The sequence below is a fragment of the Mustela erminea genome, chromosome 10 (genome assembly GCF_009829155.1).
Source record: "Mustela erminea isolate mMusErm1 chromosome 10, mMusErm1.Pri, whole genome shotgun sequence".
NCBI lineage: Eukaryota > Metazoa > Chordata > Mammalia > Carnivora > Mustelidae > Mustela > Mustela erminea.
In genome coordinates this window covers 8,561,700-8,585,873 of record NC_045623.1, presented here as the reverse complement: position 1 = coordinate 8,585,873, position 24,174 = coordinate 8,561,700, and the positions used below count along the sequence as shown (strand labels likewise).

Below are 24,174 nucleotides of genomic sequence, written 5' to 3'. Positions count from 1 at the left end.
GAATGGGTCAACCAGGAAATTAAAGAAGAATTTAAAAGATTCATGAAAACAAATAAAAATGAAAACACAACTGATCAAAATCTTTGATATGCAGCAAAGGCAGTCCTAAGAGGGAAGTACATAGCACTACAAGTCTTCCTCAAGAAACAAAAAAGATCTCAAGAGGCACCTGGGTGGCTCAGTGGGTTAAGCCTCTGCCTTCAGCTCAGGTCATGATCTCAGGGTCCTGGGATCAAGCCCCACATCAAGTACTCTGCTCAGCAGGGAGTCTGCCCCTCCCCCACCTGCCTCTCTGCCTACTTGTGATCTCTATCTCTGTGTCAAATAAATAAATAAAATATTAAAAAAAAAAAAAGATTTCAAATACACAACATAACCTAACCAAACATCTAAAGGAGCTGGAGAAAGAACAGCAAAAAAGTAGGAGAAAAGAAATAATAAAGATCAGAGCAGAGATCAATGAAATAGAAATCAAAGGAACAGAAGAACGGATCAATGAAACTAGGAGATAGTTCTTTGAAAGAATGGATAAGATAGATAAAACCCTGGTCAGACTTACCAAAAAGAAAAGAGAAAGAACCAAAATTAATAAAATCATATGATTTTATGAAAGAGTAGAGATCACAACCAACACCACAGAAATACAAATAATTATGACAACATAGTATGAGCCATTATATGCTAACAAATTAGGCAGTCTGAAAGAAATGGATGCACTCCTAGGGACATAGAAACTACCAAAACTGAAACAGGAAGAAACAGAAAATCTAAACAGACCCACAACCAGCAAGGAAATTGAAGCAGTTGTTAGGGCCAATTTAATGTTAAAACCTGTTTAACTATTAGGGCCTGTTTAGCTGGAGCAACTCCATTTTGCCTGGGTAGCCATATTGTTGTTTACATCCATGGACTTCATTCCAGGAATAAACGCCCCAGTAGTTCCTAGTATGGTTCCGAGTATCGATTCCAGGAGTAAACGCCTTAACAATAAAAGCCACAACCCTTGGGTCTGCGGTTATGCCCTACAAAATCAGCCTGTGAGATCAGGAGGGGGTTGCTCTCTTCTGAGGCGGCCCTGGCTGGTCAGTCTGATTTCTAATGCTTGGCATAGAATAAAGTTTCACACAACTTTTACTTTGTCTCAGTCTCGTTCCCTGGCCGGTAAGTCTAACTTCTAATGCTTGGCATAGAATAAGGTTTTGATAACTTTCACTTTGTCTCAGTCTTGTTCCTTTGATAACAGACCCCAATAGCAGTAATCAAAAATCTCCCAGCAAACAAGAATGCCAGGCTGGACATCTTCCATGGGGAATTCTACCAAACATTTAAAAGAATAATTAATACCTATTCTTCTGAAGCACTTTCAAAAAAACTGGAAATGGAACACTTTCAAACTTTTTCTCTGAGGCCAGCATTACCTTGATTCCCAAACCAGACAGAGACCCCACCAAAAAAGGAGAATTACCGACCAATATCCCTGATGAACATGGATGCCAAAATTCTCACCAAGACACTAGCCAATAGAATCCAACAGTACATTAAAAAGATTAATCACATCTATTTTTAACTTTTTGGGGAACTTCCATATTGTTTTCCAGAGTGGCTACACCAGTTTGAATTCCCACCAACACAGTAAGACGGTTCCCCTTTCTCTGCATCCTCGCCAACATCTGTTGTTTCCTCTCTTGTTAATTTCAGCCATTCTAACAGGTGTGAGGTGCCATCTCTTTGTAGTTTTGACTTGTTTTTCTCTGATTATGAGTGATGTTGAGTGATTTTTGAGTGTATTTGTTAGCTATCTGAATGTTTTCTTTCGAAAAATGTCTATTCGTGTCTTCTGCCCATTTCTTAACTGGATTATTTGTTTTTTGGGTGTTCAGTTTGATAAATTCTTTATGGATTTTGGATACTAGCCCTTTATCTGATACATCATTTGCAAATATCCTCTCCCATTCTGTTGGTTGTCTTTTAGTTTTGTTGAGTGTTTCCTTTGTGGTGCAAAAGCTTTTTATCTTGAAGTCCCAATAGTTCATTTTTATTTTTGTTTCCATTGCTTCTGGAGACATGTTTAGTAAGAAGTTGCTATGGCTGATGTGGAAGATGTTTCTTCCTATGTTCTTCTCTAGGATTTTGATAGTATTCTGTCTCACATTTAGGTATTTCACTCATTTTGAATTTATTTTTGTGTAAGGTATAAGAAGGAGGTTGAATTTCCTTCTTTTGCATGTTGCTGTCCAGTTTTCCCAGCACCATTTATTGAAGAGAATTTTTCCCATTGGAGAGTCTTTCCTGCTTTGTCTAAAAATAATTGTGAATCTATTTCTGGATTTTCTATTCTGTTCTACTGATATATGTGTCTATTTTTGTGCCAGCACAATACTGTCTTGATGACTACAGCTTTGTAATATAACTTGAAGCCCGGAATTGTGATGCCCTCAGCTTTGCTTTCCTTTTCAAGATTGCTTTGGCTATTTGGGGTCTTTTGTGGTTCCATACAAATTTTAAGATTGTTTGTGCTAGCTGTGTGAAAAATGCTTTTGGTATTTTGATAAGGATTGCATTAAGTATGTAGATTGCTTTAGATAGTATAGACATTTTAACAACAGTCATTCTTCCAACCACAAACACTGGAAACCTTTCTATTTCTTTCATATTATAAACATTTTCAAATGCAGTACTTATAAATGTGAAATTAGGAACATTTGTTTTAAATGGAATAATTGCATAATAAGTTAAGGATGAGATCAAGAATAAGGAAATCACTGGGAAACAGCAGCAATATAGTTGATAGAGAGTAGAGTATAAATATCTTAATCTGAAATCATGATAAGCTATGTTCAGAAGGGATAGGATTTTTTAGTGAATGTGCATGATAATGGAGTTAATAATTTGTTACATAATTTGTTAGGCAGAGAATGACTTCAAATGCTGGCTTAGAAACAAACCAACTATAAGATTAAAAGACAAAATCCCAAATAAATAAAAAATACTAACAAATTTAATGGGCTCTCTAACTCACTAGAGTACTACAATATTTGCACAAGGTAAGAAAAAGATTATAACGAACCTATGGAACGATGTTTCTGCAGAAAAAGAGTTACATAGTTAGGCAGACAGTTGGATCATTATGATCTATATGTAGTTTGAAGTCTATATAGCATAGGGATTATCTTCCAATTTCGTAAAGCTTTTTCTTTTTTTTTTTAAATGTGTGCCTATATCCCTGTAAAATGTTTGGGAGCCCACAAAATTTCTCAATTGGTTCTTGGTTAAATGACATATTATTTTGTGGTTTGTAAGGAAATAGCTTCCAGTTGGAGAATTTGTTCATTAAATGTGGGGTAAAGTAATCCTTTAAGATGTCCAATGAATGGTTCCTTTAAGACTGTTAAGTCCTGAAGCACACTGAGCATTTCCACAATCACAGGACTCATAAAAATATCATTATGTGGAAAACCAAGAGGATACTTGGAGAAATCATGCTTTTTGGGGGGCATGAACAGACTTATTTTCCCAGGCTAGTTAACAAAGATAACTGAAATATATATAATTTTATATGTATATGTGATTCTATGTAAAATCGTATATATGATAAATTGTTTCAAATGTCAAAGCACTGTTATTTTCTATGTATGAGCAACTATATATGTGCATACATGTAAACACACACGTATGTATGCACTCAAACATATATTCCCACCTTTCTAAGAAAAGAGGGGCGTTAAATCAAAACAAGTTTATCAACACGTAAGCAGATTGAGGATGGGCAGATGCCCTTGGTCATGGGACACTTATCCTTGCTATTGTGCTTATTTTACCTGGGGCCATTCCACTTGGTCCATAGTAACTTATTGAGAGGCAGATCCCATTTTCTAAGGTGGCAGAAAAAGATCCAAACTTGCTGATAACTTTATTCTCTGCATCTGATTTTCCTAAAAGGCAAATTCAAATCAAGGACATTTCCATTTTATTAAAAAGAAATGGAAGCAAAACAGTGCAAAGTGGAAATCACATAGATAAAAATGTGGACATAATTAATTCAATTATTGATATATATGTATGTACCAATGAATTATTATGAAATTATTAGAAAACTTTGTTTTCAAAGAGTATTTAATGAATGGGAAAATGTTCATGATGATAAAGTAAGAAATACACTGCAATAATGGCCACTGCTGGGGTGGTAGAATTAGGTGCAACTCTCGTTTTCTTTAAATATTCTTATATTTCCTAATTTTTAAAATAAACCACATACTCTTTTATCAAGCAAAACAAAGAAAAGTAATTTAAAAATTTCTGTTTTAAGGTCTGGAGTACATTCAAACTTTCAAACATCGTGTTCTTGAGTTTGGAAAATACTGGGACCATGAATTTATTAGTAAGATTTGGTTATTTGTCTTATTACGAGTTTGAGTTGAAAACATCCTATTAATTAACTCTTCTCCTTTTGCAGGTATAACCTATGTCACACTGGGCAGATAACATTGCTTCTCTGGGTGGTGTTGCCTAGAGATGTTAAATAGTGTTATCAGGAAGTTTCATGTTGTATCTTCAATGGACAAACACCTGGAGCTCTCATGTATTAGCAGGTAGAGACTATCAAGACCAAATGTAGGATTTTTCTCTTGTCTTTGCTTTCTTTTGATACCATGGAGAGAACTAAGTGATAGAGCACAGAAGGAAAGCCCAGCATTTGTAGTGAATATTGGAGAAAAGCTAAAACTTCAGTAGAAATCAACTAATGCAGACCTGAGTCCTAGAGACTGCACTTGATACAAGTTGTGTAAAACAAAATTCAGGCCAGAATGGACACTGCAAATGCAATGTTGCTACATAAAGGTAGCCAGCTACATAGACTTTGTATGACAACTGGAATCAATAGCTGGTCATCCAGAGGGGGCAAAACCAAGTTAGCAGCCCACTGTCGATGTGCTATGTATATAATGCAGGTACACATTATCTCAGGGAAAATGTATATAAGCAGAATCGCAAAACGCTTTCCTTACCATCTGGAAAAATGAGCCTAGTTGCTAAGTGGAAGAGATGTGTGGGTGTGACACAGAGATGCTACTGCTTACCTGTTTCGAGATTTTGCTCTTCCTCTCTGTTTTCTTTCACATCTTCTGAAGAACAATCCTCTTCTTTTTTTCCCTTTTTCACAATTTCCTTAGGGTCTTTTAAATGAATTATAAAAGTATGCTTGTCCTTTTTCACTGTCACCTTGATAAAAGTTGGCCCTGGGGAAAATAAGGGATAGAAGACTGCTACTGATGCCCCATTAAGGTTCTTGACAAGACACCTGAATAATGCAGCATAGAATGTAACTAAGGGCATGGAAACATCTATGGACATCACTGTTTTATAGAAAGATGCCTCAGGAATAATGTGATGTGATTTTTAAAAAATTTTCAAAGACAACTTTATTCATGACACATATTAAAAAAAAAAAAACAAAACTCCCACCCCCCTGGAAATGAGTAAAAAAATAAATAAATAAATAAAATCCACCTCCCACCTCCCTGTTCAATAAAATAAAAGGGGAAATAAAGGGAATAAAATAAAAGGGAAAAATAAAATAAAAGGGAAAAATAAAATAAAAGGGAAAAAAAGGCAAAGGAAAACAAAACAAAACAAAAAACCGGAAAACAAAGAAAAACCCATCCCAAAACAAGGTAGTGCATTTCCCCAGGGGGTAGGGGATTTTACACTGGAGCCTCTGGGAGCAGGAGGGAAATCTTCTGGCTACAGAAACCTGCAAAGAAAGACCCTCAAAACAAAAAGAAACAAAAGGAAACAAGAGAGATCACCAGGCAATCTGGAAGGGCAGAGAGCCTGACAAGAGGGGTGGGGTGGGTGGCAAATTGACAAGACAAGAGCAGGTGGAGGGGACTGTGGAAAGTTAGGGAGAAGATAGAGGGAAGGTAACACGCAGAACAGTTTGGTGTGCTTCCAGGGCTCTGGGTAAAAACACCCCCCCACCACCCATGCCCAACGACCCTTGAGCAGCCCCCAAGGGAGTGAAGTCGGACAGGGAAACAAGGGGAGCAGTTTGCGCAGTTGAGACGTGTCCATGGTGAGACCCCAGAGTGAATGAGCAGCCCCCTGCCCCACTCCCTGGGCCTTCCGCTCCTCTGCAAAGCAGGTCCCTCCTCAGCAGTTAGTTATGGGATTCTACCCCCTTCCACAGTATATCTTTAAAAAAAAAATTTTTTTTTCCATCAAGATCATTTTCTATTTTTCTTTTTCTTTTTTTTTTTAATTCTTTTTTCCCCTTTCTTTCCTCTTTTTTTTTCTCTCTCTCCTCCTAATACACACTTTTTTAGTAAGAGGAATACCATGATGTCACTCTAGCCCAGCCCCTGTAGATGTGACCCAGGAGCCAGAAATAAATGGCAAGTGGTTCAGGGAGATGTTTGCAGACTTTCTAATCAAATTACAAAAGAGAAAATACATTGGTTGAGACTATTGTACACCTATACTCAACTTGGTGATTAATCACATGAGCTAGTTGTATTTTACAGCTTATAAAGAATTACATCAATGGTAATTAGAGTATTGTTATCATTAGTAGCAGCAAATCAGAGTTTTCCAAATGGCAGTTTCCCTCTTCTGGTGTTCTCATTTTTTGTCTTCTTTTTCAGATTTTCTCTTCTCTTCTTCTTCTTCTTCTTTTTTTTTTTTAATCCAGCTTGTTCTTTTCAACTTTGATTGAGCTATCTTCTGCCTAATTGATAGGATTAGTATTTGCTGTGACTCGTATGAAACTAATAAACATGAGCATATACAAATTTCCATAAGCATGAGGAATAGTTACGGAAAATAGAACACAGCCTCACAAAACTTGAGTCCAGTAGTTTTCTCAGTTATGTGATTTTGAGCTCCATTTTTAATTACTATTAATTGTACACTATACCCCAGGATGATATTCAAAATATTTAAAATATTAAATATCAACTATGAAAACATATGATCATATAAATATGTGTACCTATATTAATAACAATCCCTATCATGGTTTAAATAAACAAGCCTTATATAATAAAATGGTCTGACATTTGATATAAGTTGTATCGCCAACCATTGTTTAAATAATTTGAATGACTTTCAGGCCTTTTTATTTTAAAAAATTATTGATGTGATCTTTTGTTTGATGGGGTGATTATCATCTAATGATGCTTCCACTTGAGCCATGACTTCACATAGGGAACAGCATGTAACTTTTGCAATGACTTCTTTCTTACATTGGTAGATATTAGATGACAAGAAAGAAGGAAGGGAAGAGAGAGGGGTTAAGAGAGAGAAAGGTAGGGAGGGGAGGATAGGAAATGAGGAGGAGTAAGCTGGTGCCAGACAGAGGGTGGGGGTAGGAGGAGCCTGTGTTACCCCTTGCTGGGGGGCATAACCTTGTGGACATTAAACAGGGCCCTGCTCAAATTTCAAATTTCTTCCACACTGACCTCCTCACAGTTCTGAGAGACAATAAGCTACCAAATAAAGCCCAGGTTCTCAAATCCACCTGAGAGATCTTTTTTTTTTTTTTTTTTTTTTTAATTTACTTGACAGACAGAGATCACAAGTAGGCAGAGAAACAGGAAGAGAGAGAGAAGGGGAAGCAGGCTCCCTGCTGAGAAGAGAGCCCAATGCAGGGCTCTCTCCCAGGACCCTGAGATCATGACCTGAGCTGAAGGCAGAGGCTTTAATCCACTAAGCTATCCAGGCATCCCTACCTAAGAGATCTTTAAAGCCCAGTGAAAAGATAGACCCTGCAAGATGTCCCTGACAGGTTCCCTAGAGCTCGTATCTGCTTCTTGGGAAGAATTACACATTTCCTTTAGGGGTTTTCTAGACTAGGTCCTCACTACATCCACAAGGCTCATCTCCTCATCTCCCATTCAAAGACTTCTGAATCCAGAAGAAACTCCTCTGTAGCAAAAATACCTGGACCTTGGCAGCAGAACCCCAAGCTTGGTGCTCCAGAGCCCAGATTAGAAATTTGCTCTCAAATCACAGTGTGTGCTTGGTTTCTGAGATAACGCTACGTGCAGTAATAATATTACTAATTAATTATGTTTATTGTGGTTACTATTATAGTATTTTTGAATCATACAGAAACATTTCAAGATTTTAACAACCAGAAAGTTTGTAACAGTATGTCCCAGCTAACCTGGCTTGTGCCTTACAGTCAATTGTAACAGAATAATGTGAAGGCTGGAAGTGCTGAATGTGATGTATAATAAAGAAAATTGAGTACATTACCACTCTCACCTATCACATCCAAGGGTACAAGGCCCCAAGATGATTTGAAATGCGTTAGTATCTTACAAACTATTAACCGGCTGTGTTCAAAAGGTACCTTTTTCAAATGTTGTCTTCTCAACTTCAATCTGCCCTCCATCTGAAGGATACAGATAAGAATTTGTTCCTGAGATTTGGACGGGTATGTCTCCCATATTATATCCATGAAACTAGAAGGGAAAACATCAGGCTTTGAGTGTGAAATGGCAACTACAAAAATCAACTCATCAGTGTGAGCCAGTTAAAGATGCTGTAAGCTTAATTCTGCTAAATGAATGTCTGTCACTTTATACATTCACAGGACAGTGTCCATATTATCTTTAGCACCTCCTGTGATATTACAAGGACAGGCAGAATTAAAGGAGGTCCATGATGTTAAAATCTGTTCACCGGAGCATCCTTCCAGGTAGTATACAGATCAAATAATTATACTACTGAAAAGCAGTGGGAGAAGAAATCAATTTCTCTTTCATTGGCTATTAATTTTCTGTTTAAAGTAAACTGATATATTGAGGAATAGTGACACTTTATGCATTTTTCTTGACACTTTATACTTTAGGAAGGAATATGGTAATGACATTTTTTGCTAAGTGTTGCTAATAGAACTCCAAATGATTGTGATGCACGCTAATGCCTGAGAACTGGCTTAGAGTAGCTGCTAGAAAGAACAAGAGCTGTTACATTTTTGTCCATCTCTTGCCCATTAGGTTTTCCTTATAAGACTGCCTGGGGGACAGACTGGCAAAGGGATGATTTTACCAAAGCCTACAAGCAAAATACATGGGTGCATACTCAGCAAGGCCTGTCACCTGAGACAATATAGCTAGCTTTTGTATGCACTTTGATCGTTCACAGTTGCTTTATTTACATTAACCTAAATGAATGCTTTTGTGTCAAATCCCCATTTTTCTTGCCCTTAGTAACCTAGTTTCACAGTACTCAAGAAAAACTGGCCTGATGGTATTCCCATCTTGGAGACTGGCTACAGTGAAAGTCCTAGGTATCTGAGGGTTGAGTATGGGTCTGAGATCATCTATGCTAGAAGAAACTTCAAGGCCTTCTGTGGTGTCAGTGAAGACTGGGAATCTTGTGATTCCACAGAAGCTGTGTTTCTCCCAGAACAATTTGAAAGGACCCAAAGAGGCTTCTTGGAACGCTGATTTTACCGGATAAATGATCTCAGGTTCTGGTTGCTGGAGGGGTTCCTCTGCTACTTCTGGAATCTTCATTTGTTCTTCTTTAGATTTCTCCTTGAAAAGAAATTTTTTCTTTGAAGCTTTACTATCTTCTTTCTCTACCTTTTCCTTGCCTTTCTTTTTACCAGCTTCCTTACTCTTCTTTTCTGCTTTTTTTTCTTCCTTTAAGCGCTCTTCTTCTGCTAATCGATCTTGTTCTTCTTTCCATGCCTATAAATGCATTTAAAAAAAATTAACAGGATTTTGAAACAAATTAGATCCCATTCAGGTTCATTTTAGAGAATACTTCATACGCTTTTTGTAAGGCATCTCTGATAAATTAAGATACTGAGCTAGAAACCTTGGAGTTACCCTTGACTCTCTTCTTATACTCAACTTCCATGTACCATGCACTGCCAAGCTCTTTAGAGAATTCTCTTTACTGAGCTTCCTCTCTCACCTTCTTTGAATATGCCTTTAATTCAGGTCTTCTCATTTTATCCTGAACTATTACATCAGCCTCTTAGCTGGTCTCCCTCCCTTCTATATTTTTCCACATGAATCCAGTCCCTAGTTTAAGTCTTCTTAATCCAGCAATATGGTGGGCCAGATGTTCAGAGAAACACTCCTGATATAAAACATTTCAAAAATGATAGATAAAATGTAAAAATCATCATTGCAATGCATAGCAGGGCTGGCAACAAAATAAAAGGTATGAAAAAGCACTAATCTAGTGAGGAACAGGAGTATTCAGGACAGAAGTTTCTGAGGGCTTTATGTCTATCCCTGGCAGCTTAGAACAGGAGTTTCAATGAGTTACAGGGACTAGAGCATTAACCTGGGAGATCAAATCAGAGACCTCTGAATAGAGCAGATATTTTAAAAAAATGACACCTTCATTGGGTGAACTAAAAAAAAAAAAAAACCAAAACCTTTCCCTAGAGGAAGAGCATGAATTCTAGCTTGCTTCTTTGTCCCTGAGTTAAAGGTTGAGAAGAGGTAGGGGAATCTCCCCTGAGAACTAATGACAAGTTGTCCTCACACAGATTTGAGGCCAAAATATATTACCTTAAAAATGTATTCTAAAAAGGTTGTGGGTGGATATGCGCTCACAAATGAGAGCGCATATCCACCCACTTTATCTGGAAGTGACAGTAATGATATGTTGCTATGAAGAAAAGTTATGTGACAGAGTAAAAAAAAAAAAATATATATATATATATATATATTTTATTATTTCCTATATATATATATATCAATCTAAATCAAAACCAAACAAATGCAGACCCTCTTCCTCATTTGTGCATGTGTGCAGGTATGAGTATAGAGCATACCAAATCGTTACTATTTCTTATTTTCAGGGGCTTAGGAGAGCCAAAGTAATTTTGATTTATTGTAAACCATATGTCAATTTTGTAATTAAAATTCCAATTAAAAATTGGAAACAAAAAACAAACACCTGCAGCAGAAATAGAGAGTATACTAAGTATGAACAAGACACCGCCCTGGATTTTGGTTATATAAATGTGAATGACACAGAGTTCTTTAAAGGTTTATAGCCTGGAGAAGAAGACAGCTCAGAGGAGAGACTGCTTTTTTATTGCAGATTCAATTATTTCTGAGAGTTTAGTAAAAAAGATCACTTCTATTTCACCACACAAACTCTCTATCACACAGTAAATCTGAATTTGTAATGATTCAGTGTCATTTGTCTTTTCTTGAATTACCTTGAGAGAGCCTTCTAAAACCAAAGGAATCTTTTCCTTCTCTTTTTCTTTTTCTTGATCTGCTATCTCTGTTTTGCTCATTCCTTTGCTACCTATAACCAGAGAAAATTAAATTTCTTAGTAACTCTCAACAACAAAGTTTCGTAGAAGGACCAAATGTCTGGATTGTAGGGGATCTTACAGGCAATCAAGTCCAACTCTCTGTTCATTCATCTCTCACTTTTTCTCACTGCCTCTAGAGCAGATGTCTGAAGTGGAACTGAGCTCCTCTAGAGATGAGGAAGTCACTGTCCTTGGTGGAAGCAGGGGATTCCATTCTCACTATGTTGTGACCCTGAAGCTTTTATTGAAGTAGACTCTCTCTTCCTACAGCTTTTGGAATCTGTAAGCATTCTTATGGAGAGATACTGACTCTGAATTTGTCTCCTATATTGTCAATAAATCCTAGATAGATGAACCTATCAAGCCTGCCGAAATAAAGACATCTGGCATTTCCCTAACATCACATTTAATCTGCTGGACAGATCGAATCTGCCAGGTCTGGCAGGAAGCAGCATCAATATGATGTCAAATATTCCATTATCCCATCATCTATCTCATCATATTTGGAATGCGACTATTTGATTTTTTAGAAAAAGTAAAGAGTCACAGAAATTTATAGACAACTCTTTTTAATACTTAAGTATTCAGTTCTGATTACATTAACAAATAGGAAAATGTCTTTGGACTTTACATGTAAGTTCAACCAGTTACTTACTTTTAGATTTTTTAATAGCATTGATTTTGCCAGGAGAAGTGATTTTGGCAGCAGCAGATTTCAGTTCCAGCTCAGCCTTTGTCCTATTGATTTCCTCAGCCATTTTAGATTCTTGATATATGGCTTCTTCTTTTATGACCCAATCTTGAATGGATTTTGCCACAAGTTCCAAATAATTCCTTAAAAAAGGCAAAACAGAGCAAATGACAATTGTTACTATCAGTTATAATCAACCAATACTTAAGATACCAACTGTGCAAATGAAAATTGCCCATGTAACAAATGCAATAGACTCAGATATATCCTAGGTATAATTTGTACAAAACTGTCAAATATAAATAACCAGTGAACATGTGAAAAATGCTACCTTCATCCACAATTAAAGACATACATATTTAAAAATGAGACATTTCCATCCCAGTAAAGGATTAAAAAAGTTTGATTCTTCCAGCACTATTAGCTGGAGAGTAATATGGTGCGATCTCTTTTTAGGGAAATTTTATAGCATAAGAGAAACTCTTTTAATTGACTTGCTGGATTAATCGAAATGCTGCAGTCTTGCTGTGAAACTTCCTGGCCTTCAAATACCCACACCGCAAATACTCACACCAGTGAATTGTTGCTCACCAGGATTCGGTCAACAAACCCATTCATTCTATTTATACTGATGATTGTACTTATTTGTAATGAAATGTTATGTATACTTTAACATACAAATGTCCTGAAAGAGTTGCTTCTGAGATAATAAGTTGAAATATTTAGGTTTGACCATCAAGATTAGTTATTTCAAATCATGTGAAAGTGGGGCTTCTAAAGCTTGAAAAATAAAGCTAGAGGGATTCTACACTCAGGTCATTTCACAAATTTCTTCCATTCTTGACTCCTTTTAAAGAAATAAACTGAAAACTGTAGACTATGAATTATGGATACCCAACATCTTCATTGCGAAAGGAAAAGATATCTTAAACTCAGCCTGTTCTTAAATGGACTGATCTTCCTTTCCAAACTGCCCCATCAAGCCTTTTTGACATCTTAACTGACAGCAAGCCTATACTTCAAGTTGATCAGCCCAAATGCCCTGAAGGCATCCTTGGACCACTCTTATTTTCTCACCCTCCCTTCCAATCTATTGGGAGACCCAAATGATTTTTTTTTTTTAATATACAAAATCTAATCACTTCTCACTTAAACTTTACTGCTATCCTCCCGGTTTAAGCCACCATCACCTCTTGCTAGGATGGTTGCAGTCGCCTCTCAACCTGTCTCTGTGTCCCAATCTTGATCCCCTGTAGTCTACGCTCAACAGAATCATTAGAGAGATCCTTTTTATTCTTAAGTCAGATCATGTCTCTCTCCAGTCCAGAACCTTTCAATGAGTCTGCCTTTCACACAAAATCTAGAGTTCTTGCTATTTTTCTGTAATGAAGGAACACAGCCAAATCAGTATTCAAATGAGGTGACAAAATAGAGAATATGTCAGCATGCAATGATTCAGGAATTCACCAGCCATAGATACTTTCTGAAAGAATTGCTCACAAATGTATTCCAGCTGCACTGAAAAAATAAATCTAAGAAAGAAGACAACATGGGATATAAATACGAGCTGAGAAAAAAAAGGTAAGATTTGTAATTAAATGTAAATAAATATTTGTGTTACTTGTCTGTTATTAAAAAATGTTACTTAATAATTGGGAATAAAATTTGGAAATAAAATTTCAAAACGGGAGGTAGGCGATTGGTTGGGAGTAAGTGAAAATATGTTAAAAATTTAACATTTTTTGTGAAATGATATTAATACTCATTAACTCCAATTATGTTATAAAATATTTAAATATGTGGTTTAAAAGGATACCTCTAGAAGGATATAAATAGAATGTATAACTTTAAAAATATCACACATTAAGAATGAACTAAAAATTCAATCTAACAAAAAGAAGAGATTAATCCTTAAGTAGAAATATACTTATTAAATGGTAAGTATGAAGCCAAAGACATTATTGATAAAAATAGAAGTAAATAAATAAATTCTTTAAAATACAAAGTCTTAGGGTCACCTGGGTGGCTCAGTCAGTTGAATGTCTCACTCTTGATTTTGGCTCAGGTCATGATCTCAGGGAAATAAGGCTGAGCTCTTTGTTGGGCTCTGAGGTGGACATGGAGCCTGCTTAAGATTATCTCTCCCTCTGCTCCTCCCCCACTACTCGTGTGTGATCTCTGTCTCTGTCTCCAAAAAAAAAAAAAAAAAAAAAAAAAAAAGGTGCACCCTGGTGGCTCAGTCAGTTAAGTTTTATTGGACTCCCTGCTCAGCAGGGTGACTTCTTTTCCCTCTGCCCTTCCCTCCTGCTCAGAATATCTCTCTGTCTATCTGTCTCTCTCTCGAATAAGTAAAATTTTTAAAAAAATAAAATATAAACTTTTAAAATATTGTTATAAGCAATGAATCTTGGAACACTGAAAAAATAAAATAAAATATAAAAAAATAAAATATTTTTACTAATTATTATTAAAATCTTTTCAAAGACAGAGGATCTCAGAGTAGCTGAAAAATGCAAGCTGGTATTTAAGAGACATGTAGCTATAAATCAAAATGATGCAAGAAAATGAAAGGGTGACAGATAGCTACTTAGGAAGCCAGAAAAGGTCCAGATCCTTGACAACTTTGGTGAGTAGCTGCACTATCCCTGAGACACTGCCCAATTCCAGATTTCTCACTACAGAAGAAAACTAATCCCCTTATTAGTTTAACCACTATAGTCCATTTTCTATTAATATTGTGAGACACAATTCCTAGTTGACATGTAAAATGATTGAGAAAGTTATATTAGTAAATTTTTATATAAAAGATACCGTCCAATGATACTTATATTAAATGTGGTGAAATTCAAGGTCAAAAACATTAAAGGGAACAAGAAGGATATGTTATGTTGGTAAAAGTTAAAATGCATTAAGAAGGATGGTTTTAAAAATACAGATTCAAAAGTAAATTTAAACATACACACAGTACACATGAAAACTGACAGGAGAAACAGATAAAATTATAATCAAAAAGACAGACATTAATACATCTCTCTCAGGAATGGACATTTATCATGAGAATACTATTTGATTTTATTGTAATAGACACCCAAAATCCAAATGTCATGCATGAAGTTGTAGAACAATGTAAATTACATTGCAATTGCAATGTAAATTACAAAAGTAATTGAAAGAATAGAAACCCTGAATAGAAGATTAATTTTAGAAGAATTGCAAATGTTGTAGATAATCTGTTCCTCATCCTTTCACACTATCCTCTCTCCCAATGGGCCCTGCCACCCGTCCCCCAAAGAGCCACTATCTCTAAATGGTTTTCCATGTGAAGTGTTCCTATTCTTCCCAAAATAATGTACTATATTATGTGAGCGAAGGATTAGTATACAACCTGTTTCCCCAGTTATTCTGCAAGTCCATTTTCTACCATTCTGTATCCTTTTAAGCTAAAACAATGCTGTACAAATAATAAATACTGGATATACATTAACCCGCAATGAAAAAATGAAATATTCTCATCATTACTGAGAAGAGAACAAAGCTTTAAGATCCTGAAGAAATAATCAAGGAGCTTGGAAGAAAATCACTGATTTCTAGGGGTCTCAGTTTGCTGAGCAACTGGCTGTTGTGTTGATATGTCACTCAGTTGCCTATTTTTGAGTCTTCCCCAGATCAAGTGGAATTGTCCAAAATCAGCATGTAGAATGTCATGTTTCAGACTTTCTACTTGAAATCTTTCAGAGGCAGTTTTATTAGAATCTAAATAAATCAGGTATGAGGTAAGAGCATCCTCATTAGACTTAACTGGTCCTGAAGTGATATCTGTCTTCTTTAGTGGTATAGCTCTGATGCTTATCACAGTGGCTGATACAGCTCGGACCTTCAGCTTGAACTAAATTGAAATTTTCTTTGACTTGAGCCACCTTGCTTAGACTAAGAAGATAACCAGGTGACTAAGTAACTAACAAGGTAACTAAACTAAGATAGCTTATTAACAAAACTAAGTTGGTTACCTGAATCCAACATTGGAGTGAAGAGCAATATTCCAATGTTCACAATGCAGACGTTGTACATTCATTGGATTATGAAAGACTAAAAGTAGAGAGTTGTCCTGGGTATGGTAATAAGAATCAATCCACCTGTACTGCTGGTTGGCTTCTTGAAGAACCTGAAATCAACATATTTGCATTGTTGTGTATGTGTGTGTGTCTCCACCCTGCCCTCCACCTCCCCCAAGAAGGGTTTCCTGCTAGGGCATATCTCAGCTCCTTTCTCTTCCTGTTAGTCTCACTGTTAATGAGAACATAAGCAGTGGATTTTTTTTTTTTTGGAACTGAATTCAGCAACTCTTATAGAAAAACAGAGACCAGGTTTCAGGTGTTTTTTTTATTAAGGCTGGGTGATAATAATTAAGTCAAGCAGTTATTTAACTCTTCCTATGCCTTCATACAGATTCTCTCATTTTGTCATTATTAAAAACCCCAGATAAATAGGTACAGTTATTTTTCCCATTTAAAAATAATAAAATCCTCATTTTTTCAGTGGAAATTGGGGCTGAGAGAGGAAAAGAGATTCGTCCAAGTTACAGAGTTTGTAACTTCCAGGACAAGTCTCACACCAGTCCAAGCGTCACTGTTTTGCACTCCAAAAACTGCTCTCCATGTGTACTGGGCTATAGTACAGAGAAATGAGGTGAGTAGTCTTTTTCATACATACTGTTTTCAAACGACTTCTACTCGTGGCCTTTTCCAGAACATTCCACCCTCAGCATGCCCTGCAATTGCAGCTACCAATAGAGAGACAGAGAGGGTAGGCACACTGTGTCCTGCTTCCATTTCACTGCTGATCAATATAAGGAAACATGTCCACAGGAAGATAAATTAGGTAGCTGTGGGTTGTTGTTCTCATTTTCAACATCAAACTCATGTAGGAACTTTCAGTTTTCTGCTGTTTGGGTGATCTGAAGGCATGGAATTGCTTATTATATTAGGAAAGGGCTGTTTTAGTTTTGTTTTCAATTTTACACTGGTAGCATTACCAAAATAATACATTTACTTCCCCAATCCAGTCCCTTGTATGAGAGTCTTTATGGTGTGGCATTTAAGCTATTACATCTGTTCCATAAGAAGTAATACCAGAAATACACATATGGTGAATATTTTTGCATTAATTGTTTTTGTTTGTTTTTGTTACATACAGTACTATCCATTACTTTACTTTTTGGAAAAGCAAATTCCTTTTTATTTATTTATTTATTTATAAAGATTTTATTTATTTATTTGACAGACAGAGATCACAAGTAGGCAGAGAGGCAGGCAGAGAGCCCGATGCAGGGCTCGATCCCAGGACCCTGAGATCATGACCTGAGCTGAAGGCAGAGGCTTTAACCTACTGAGCCACCCAGATGCCCTGCAAATTCCTTTTACTTTAAATCCCTAAACCAAATATGTTAATTTATGATGAATATGTATCCTTCTTTCCATTAGAGAGCTCTGCAAAATGTGTTTTCATATTTACTTTGGCTGCTAGAATTTACATATTTACACTAAGTTTCTCAGAGCTATAGTTGCTCTCAATCAATGCTTGACAAGTTTTCATATATCTTTCTTCACCTTTTTTTTACTATTTGGCTTTTACCTATTACTCTATAATAATATTGCTGGTGCCATAAATTTATTATTAAAAATAAACATGTACTTATTGCAGCATTATTCACAGTAGCCAAGATATGGAGGCAACCGTGCACCTGGGTGGCTCAGTTGGCTAAGCATCTGCCTTCAGCTCAGGTCATGATCCTGGAGTCCTGGGATGAAGTCCTGCATAGGGTTCTCTGCTCAGTAGGGAGTCTGCTTGTCACTCTCCCTCTGTCCCTCCCCTCTGCTTATGCTTGCTCTCTGTCTCTCAAAATAAATAAATAAAAATCTTAAAAAAAAAAAAAAGATATGGCAGTAAACCAAATGTTCTATCATAGGTGAATGGATAAAGTAGATGTGAGATATATTTATATATATACACACACACATATATACACACAATTACATATATACATATATGTATACAGATATAGGTACAATATATATGTATATATATACAATTAAATATATAGATATATAAATATATAATGTATACTATATATACAATATAAATTTATTGCATATATATATAATTAAATATTACCCCAACATGCAAAAGAATGAACTCTTGTCATTTGCAATAACATGGATGGATCTGGAGGGTATAATGCTAATTGAAATAAGTCAGTCAGAGAAAGACAAATACCACATGATTTCACTCATATGTGGAATTTATGAAGCAAAACAAATGAACAAACAAAGAAAAAAGAGATAAACAAAAAACAGATTCTTAAGTACAGAAAACAAACTGGTGGCTGCCCAGAGGCAGGTGAAACAGGTGAAGGGGATTAGGAGCACACTTATCATGACGAGCACTGAGAAATGTATAGAAGAGTTGAATCATTATATTTTATACTTGAAACTAATATAACTCTGTATATTAACTATACTTCAGTTAAAAAAATAAACACCTACTATGTCCCAGATACTGTGTAGGTTCTAGGAAAACAAAAGTGAACAAGGTAAGATTTTCCTTTAAGATCTGATTAAGATTTTTATAGATCATCCTGGATTCAGAGACATATCCTAAGAAGATGAAATTGATGGAGTATCTGTCTGATACATAGCATGGATGGCGCAGGAGCAGAAGTGGGTTGGCGATGAGGGGGATGCTGTGGTAGAACAGCTGGATGGTGGCTGGACTGACGTAGCCACAGTGGAGATGGTGAGGAGCTTTGATGGTATCAAAATTGGATGATGGATCAGACAGGCAGGACACAGGAAGAGCTGAGACAAAGGATGACTTAGCCATTTTGGCTTGAAGGTGGTATTTTCTGAGATCGATGAGGAGAGGAACATGCTTAGGTGGGGAAATTATTAGTTTCATCTAAGACACTGAAGCTGAGATGCTTGTCAGAAATTCAAGTGGAATTTGGAGTTAGGTCTTTTAGGGTGGACTCAAGAGAGAAATCGTTTGGAAGGTAAAATTTTAGGTGTCATTAGTATTAGGTCAAATACATAGATGAATCATCACAAGAATGTTTACAGTTGAGAGAAGATGGTTCAGGACTAAGACTCCAGACATTTTGAGATTTAGACGTTAGGTCAACAAAATTCCAAACAGAGCACTGAGGAGAGGTATATGAGGGCATCTTGGTAACGGAGAGTGAGGAGTATTTCACAGTGAAGCGCTCAGCTCTGTGATGCTGTTAAAAGGTCAAGGAAGATGAAGAACAATAAATACCCACAGATACGGCAGGACAGCAATCATGAAGCTTCATGGAATGGTGGGGACAGAACCAAATTGAAAAAAAAAAAAAAAAGTCTGGGTGAATGTCCAGTTAAAAATAAACGATTAAACACATGTACTTCTTGGCACTTCATTAAAAGAACAGTAAAATTATTGGGGTTTAATACCATGAAATTGAAGGTCACAGGAGAGGAAATAAAGGCAACAAGAATTTGGAAGCTGGAAAGCAGAAGGATAAGGGATTACTGACAGCAGACATAGAAGACCAAATTCTAAGATTAATTTTATGAGAGATCAAAAGTAACCTTACTTGTGTGCAGAAGTGCAGAAAGGCTCAAGACAGGCAGTTAGGTACCTCTGAGAGTGGGGTGAAAGTGGCACTGAAAATAGGAAGATTAGAATACTTTTTAGGAAGCTGTTAGGGTCCCCAGAAGCCCTTGAGAATTCTGAGCAATGAGGAGGCTGCCCTCCTACCCCCTTAGCAGTTAAAGGGAAGATTATTACCTACAGAATGATGCAGTGCATGCTAAGAAAATGGACCCTAGGCACTGCCAAGGGAGAGGTGTACTACAGCAAAAAAAAAAAAAAAAAAGGAGTTTTATAAAAGTTTAAATTGATGTCCAAGAAATACAAGGTGACCCACATGTATAATTTTAAATTTTATAGTAGTCACACTTGAAAAGTAAAAAGAAACAGGTAAAGTTAATTTTTAAAGTATATTTTATTTAACCCAATCTGTCAAAAATATTATCATTTCAACATGTAATCAGTATAAAAATTGTTAATGAGACATACCACTTCTTTCATATTAGGTCTTTGAAGTTTGGTATATATACTTATACAAATATATAGTATATACGTTGTAATATATATAATAATAAGTAATATATATATTTTATAAGTAATATATTTTATATATAGTATAGCAAATTTACAGAACATCTCAATTTGGACCAGCTACATTTCAAGTACTCGGAAGCTTCATGTGACTTGTGGTTACCACCTTGAATGAGGCTGAATGGCAAGGAATCTAACTGCCTTCCCTCCACCACACAGCTCCTAAAACCCTGACAGGTAAATTATGTCTTTTGGTTAACAGATTAGGATTTCTTTTCCTCTGGAGAATCTAAATGGCTTAAGAGTACAGACTAATATGCCAACACTGCTGGGTCTCCCAGGGAAACCAGCCAGCCAAATATCCCAAAATGAAGTCCATTTATTGACAAATACTCCCTGCCCTGAGCAACACTTCCTATGATGCCTTTAGTGTCTCATTATTAACATGAACAAAAGGGCAAATGTCATTAGATATTTCTCTCTAACAAAAAATGGAGACCCAAAAACAAAACCAAAAAAATGCCTTTAGTGTCTCATTATTAACATGAACAAAAGGGCAAATGTCATTAGATATTTCTCTCTAATACAAAAAATGGAGACCCAAAAACAAAACCAAAAAGAAATTTGAGAAAAAAATAAAAAGAACTTGAGGAAAACTAGACAAGGCAGGGAGAAAACACTGAGACTTCAAAGTACCTTAATATCTTCACAGACATAAGAGAAGATATGGTATCAGAGAATGTGAACAAGATGCTATAAAAAGGTGATTTGCGATTATAAATAGAACTTCAGGAAATTAACCATGATGATAACAGAAATAGAAGTCTCAGTAGAAGAACTGGGTGAAACTGAGTCTATCTCCAGGACAAGAAGACAAGTATTGGAGACTTAGGAGAGGAAAGGTAAGGAAACTGGAAGTTCAGTCCAGGAGGTCCAGCGCTGAATAATAGGAGCTCTGGGAAGAAAAAAGAGAAAAAGTAGAAAGAAGACAATTACCAGAGAAACGATTGTAGAACATTTTACTGAATATAAAGACTTGAGTCTCTGCATTGTACTGGGCTTATCAGAATGATACTTGAAAACAGAACCACACGAAAGTACACAAACAAGAAACAAAGAACACTGGAACAATAGGAGATGTTAAAATCTTCCAGAGAGAGAAAAACAAACAAACAAACAAACAAACAAAAAAACCACAAAAATCCTCAAAAAACAGAAACCAGACTCAAATAACTGATCAGGAATCAGAATTTCATGTTTTGTTTTGTTTTGTTTTTCCTTCTCAAGGACAATCCAAGAAGCTAGAACACTACTGAGGAATGGCTTCAAAATTTTCAGGGAAAATGTTTTCTAAATTGAGCTATTTTATATAAAGCCAAACTGTCACTCAGATATAAGGGTGGAATTAAGATGTTTTCAAACATCCAATGCTCCCAAAATTTACCTGTCATCTATTTTAATTCAGGAAGCAGTTAGAAGAGAGAGTCCCCTACAAAAAGAGAGTAAACCAAGAAAGAAGATGACATGGGGTTCAGACACTGGAGTATCTGGCTGGAAAGAGAGACCAAAGCTGTGACCAGGATGACCATGAAGGAGGCTCCCAGGCCCACAGCTGCGAAGCAGGACTGGAGCGTTAACAGGAGTTCACAGCATATGGGAGAGAGGTGGCTTAGCGTAAAACTGAGAGAATGTTAGGTTTGAATGTATTGAGAGGAGATCTTACTCTCTGGTGGAGAGCTTGAGTAATGATAAATGCATAGTAAACACCACAAATGAAGAAAATGTTAGGAAACAAACTCCAGGGAAAACAAAAAGTATCAAGAAAGGAAATGTAATCAGAGTATTTACATAGTTCAGCTACAAATAACATTTATACAAATGAAATAAAGTAAATACTGAATATTGATATAACAAAAAAATGATGATATGGTTAACAATGTTAGCAGATGGCAAAAAGTGTTAGTGTGCACGTAGGAGTGTATGAGTGATTGTGTACTTGCGTGTGTGTATATTTGCATGCATGTATGCATGCACACGCTGCATGGTTTGCAGAGCTGTTTTCTCAGGAGGGAATCAATTGGTGATGATGCCCAATGGAAACAAAAATTAAACAAAATACACTTGTTTTTAGAGATAATTGAGTTAAGTAACACCAGAAATAGGTAAATAAATATTTTAAAGTTTTTACCTCTGGCAATTTAGGCAAAGGGGTGGGAGAGAGCTGCTACTTTTCCTAAAACTCTATATAGAACTTTCTGGTTTTAAAAATATGTGGATATAAAACTTTGATATTGATAAGATTAAAATTTAAAAGATGAAACAAAAATTAGTACGGGTTTCTGCATGAAACATGTAAACAGAAAATGTAGGATTCCTTGTTATTTTGCAGAGTGGTTAAGCGCACAAGTTCTGGGGCCAGATTTCTTGGGTTCATATCCTGCTTCACTCACTCACCAGACATGTGACCTTGGACAAAAGTTACTATTGGTCAAGTTGTCTCAATTTCTTACTATTTACATAGTTTCTATTTTATAGGATTATTGCAAGGATTAAATGAACAAATAATATATACAAGCCATTGCTAGTATATGGTAAGTGCTCAATAAATGCTAGCTATTGCTGGTCTCATTGACCTGTCAACTGTATCAAGTCAATACTTGGAGGTGCACCTGGGTGGCTCAGTCAGTTAGGCAACCAATTCTTGGTTTTGGCTCAGGTCCTGATCTCAGGGTCCTCAGGCTCTATACTCAGAGGGGAGTCTGGTTGAGATTCTCTTTCTCCCTTTCCCTAAACCCCTCCCCATGCTCTCTCTCTCTCAAAGGAATAAATAAATCTTTAAAAAAATACTTTGAAATGTGGTGAAAACTTAATAGAATGGAGAGCTGATATAGGAAAAATATAAGGTTGTCCCATAATATCTGACTTTTGTTCTTGGAAAATATGTGCAGCAGTCATGTACACTTTTTTGTTTATAAAAACATCCCTTTGGAAAATATATTTTAAAGTATTTTGGAGATTCCCTGGGCATGCATAGCTCAACTTGGGAATAAATTCCTTTTATAGCTGAAGTAAATGGGAATATTGATCTGAAGGAGATCTGAGAGAGTGACCTAGAAGTGAACTGTTCTAAATCATACCATGACTCCCCAGACCTTTCCAAGTGTCTCCTAGAGACTCACGGTCCATTAATACCTGAAGCAGAACTTTCGGTTTAAAATGCTCAGTGAAACTCCAGTCCATTAGACTGCGTTGTTGCGTTTTCTTTATGTCCTCTAACTCGGCTTCCACAGTCATCTTCTTGGGTTTCTAAAAAATCATAGGAGTGCAATTTCAGCTTTAGTTTGTGCAAGTCCAAATGAAGCCCTCTTGGACTCCATCAACTAACCAGCATGCACTCCATCTAATTGGGGAAATCTGCATATGTATAAATCCATATGGCAACATTTTAGGAGAACTGCTGCCAGAAAGAGTATGCCTTTGAGTTTTTTTTTTTTTATGGGCAACATAATCTAAATATTTTTATTGTTAGGTTATACTCTTCTGAGTCCTGTTAGCAATTATAGGCAGGTTTTCTGAACTCACTTCAAGACAGCATTAGTTCTACATGGCTGTATGGTCAGCAGGTGTTTGTGAAGTTGCCAAGCCACACTGTCTAGAGAGGAGCATGGAGCTTGGAAGTTTTGCTTAAGCCGCTAGTGAAATTAACTCCTTTATCTCCGGTTGGAGCTGGTCTGGGGATGTCAGAGCAATCCCCCATTCCCTGCTGAGCCTCTCCTTTGTGTGTGTGTGTGTGTGTGTGTGTGCACGCACGCGTGCATCTCTCTCACTCTGGGTCACCGTTTTTTCAGATCATCTTACTTGTATCTACACTTCTAGGAAAACAATTCCTTACCTTTTCAAGAGGCTCAGCCTTTGTGACTCCTTCATCTTTGATCTCATTGTTCGTGGTCTGTTCTGTAAATCAAAGACACCAACATCCAGTTGTGTTTGGGCTTTGTTCTTGCCTTTGTCAGTGCTGTGCCTTTTTGCT

General features: G+C 36.5%; 1 protein-coding gene across 1 annotated transcript in view; it reads right to left on the bottom strand.

Annotated features, from left to right (window-relative positions):
• The window catches only part of SPAG17 (sperm associated antigen 17), a 221,910-nt gene that overhangs the window by 87,199 nt on the left and 110,537 nt on the right, over nucleotides 1-24,174 (bottom strand). Inside the window, exons 16-24 of the mRNA XM_032360612.1 lie at nucleotides 24,037-24,098; nucleotides 23,337-23,450; nucleotides 15,998-16,152; nucleotides 11,955-12,133; nucleotides 11,198-11,289; nucleotides 9,462-9,701; nucleotides 8,354-8,465; nucleotides 5,079-5,237; nucleotides 3,819-3,932 (exon numbers count right to left, since the gene is read on the bottom strand). Coding sequence (XP_032216503.1) covers nucleotides 3,819-3,932; nucleotides 5,079-5,237; nucleotides 8,354-8,465; nucleotides 9,462-9,701; nucleotides 11,198-11,289; nucleotides 11,955-12,133; nucleotides 15,998-16,152; nucleotides 23,337-23,450; nucleotides 24,037-24,098 — 1,227 coding nt within the window. The remainder of the gene's footprint in view (nucleotides 1-3,818; nucleotides 3,933-5,078; nucleotides 5,238-8,353; nucleotides 8,466-9,461; nucleotides 9,702-11,197; nucleotides 11,290-11,954; nucleotides 12,134-15,997; nucleotides 16,153-23,336; nucleotides 23,451-24,036; nucleotides 24,099-24,174) is intronic.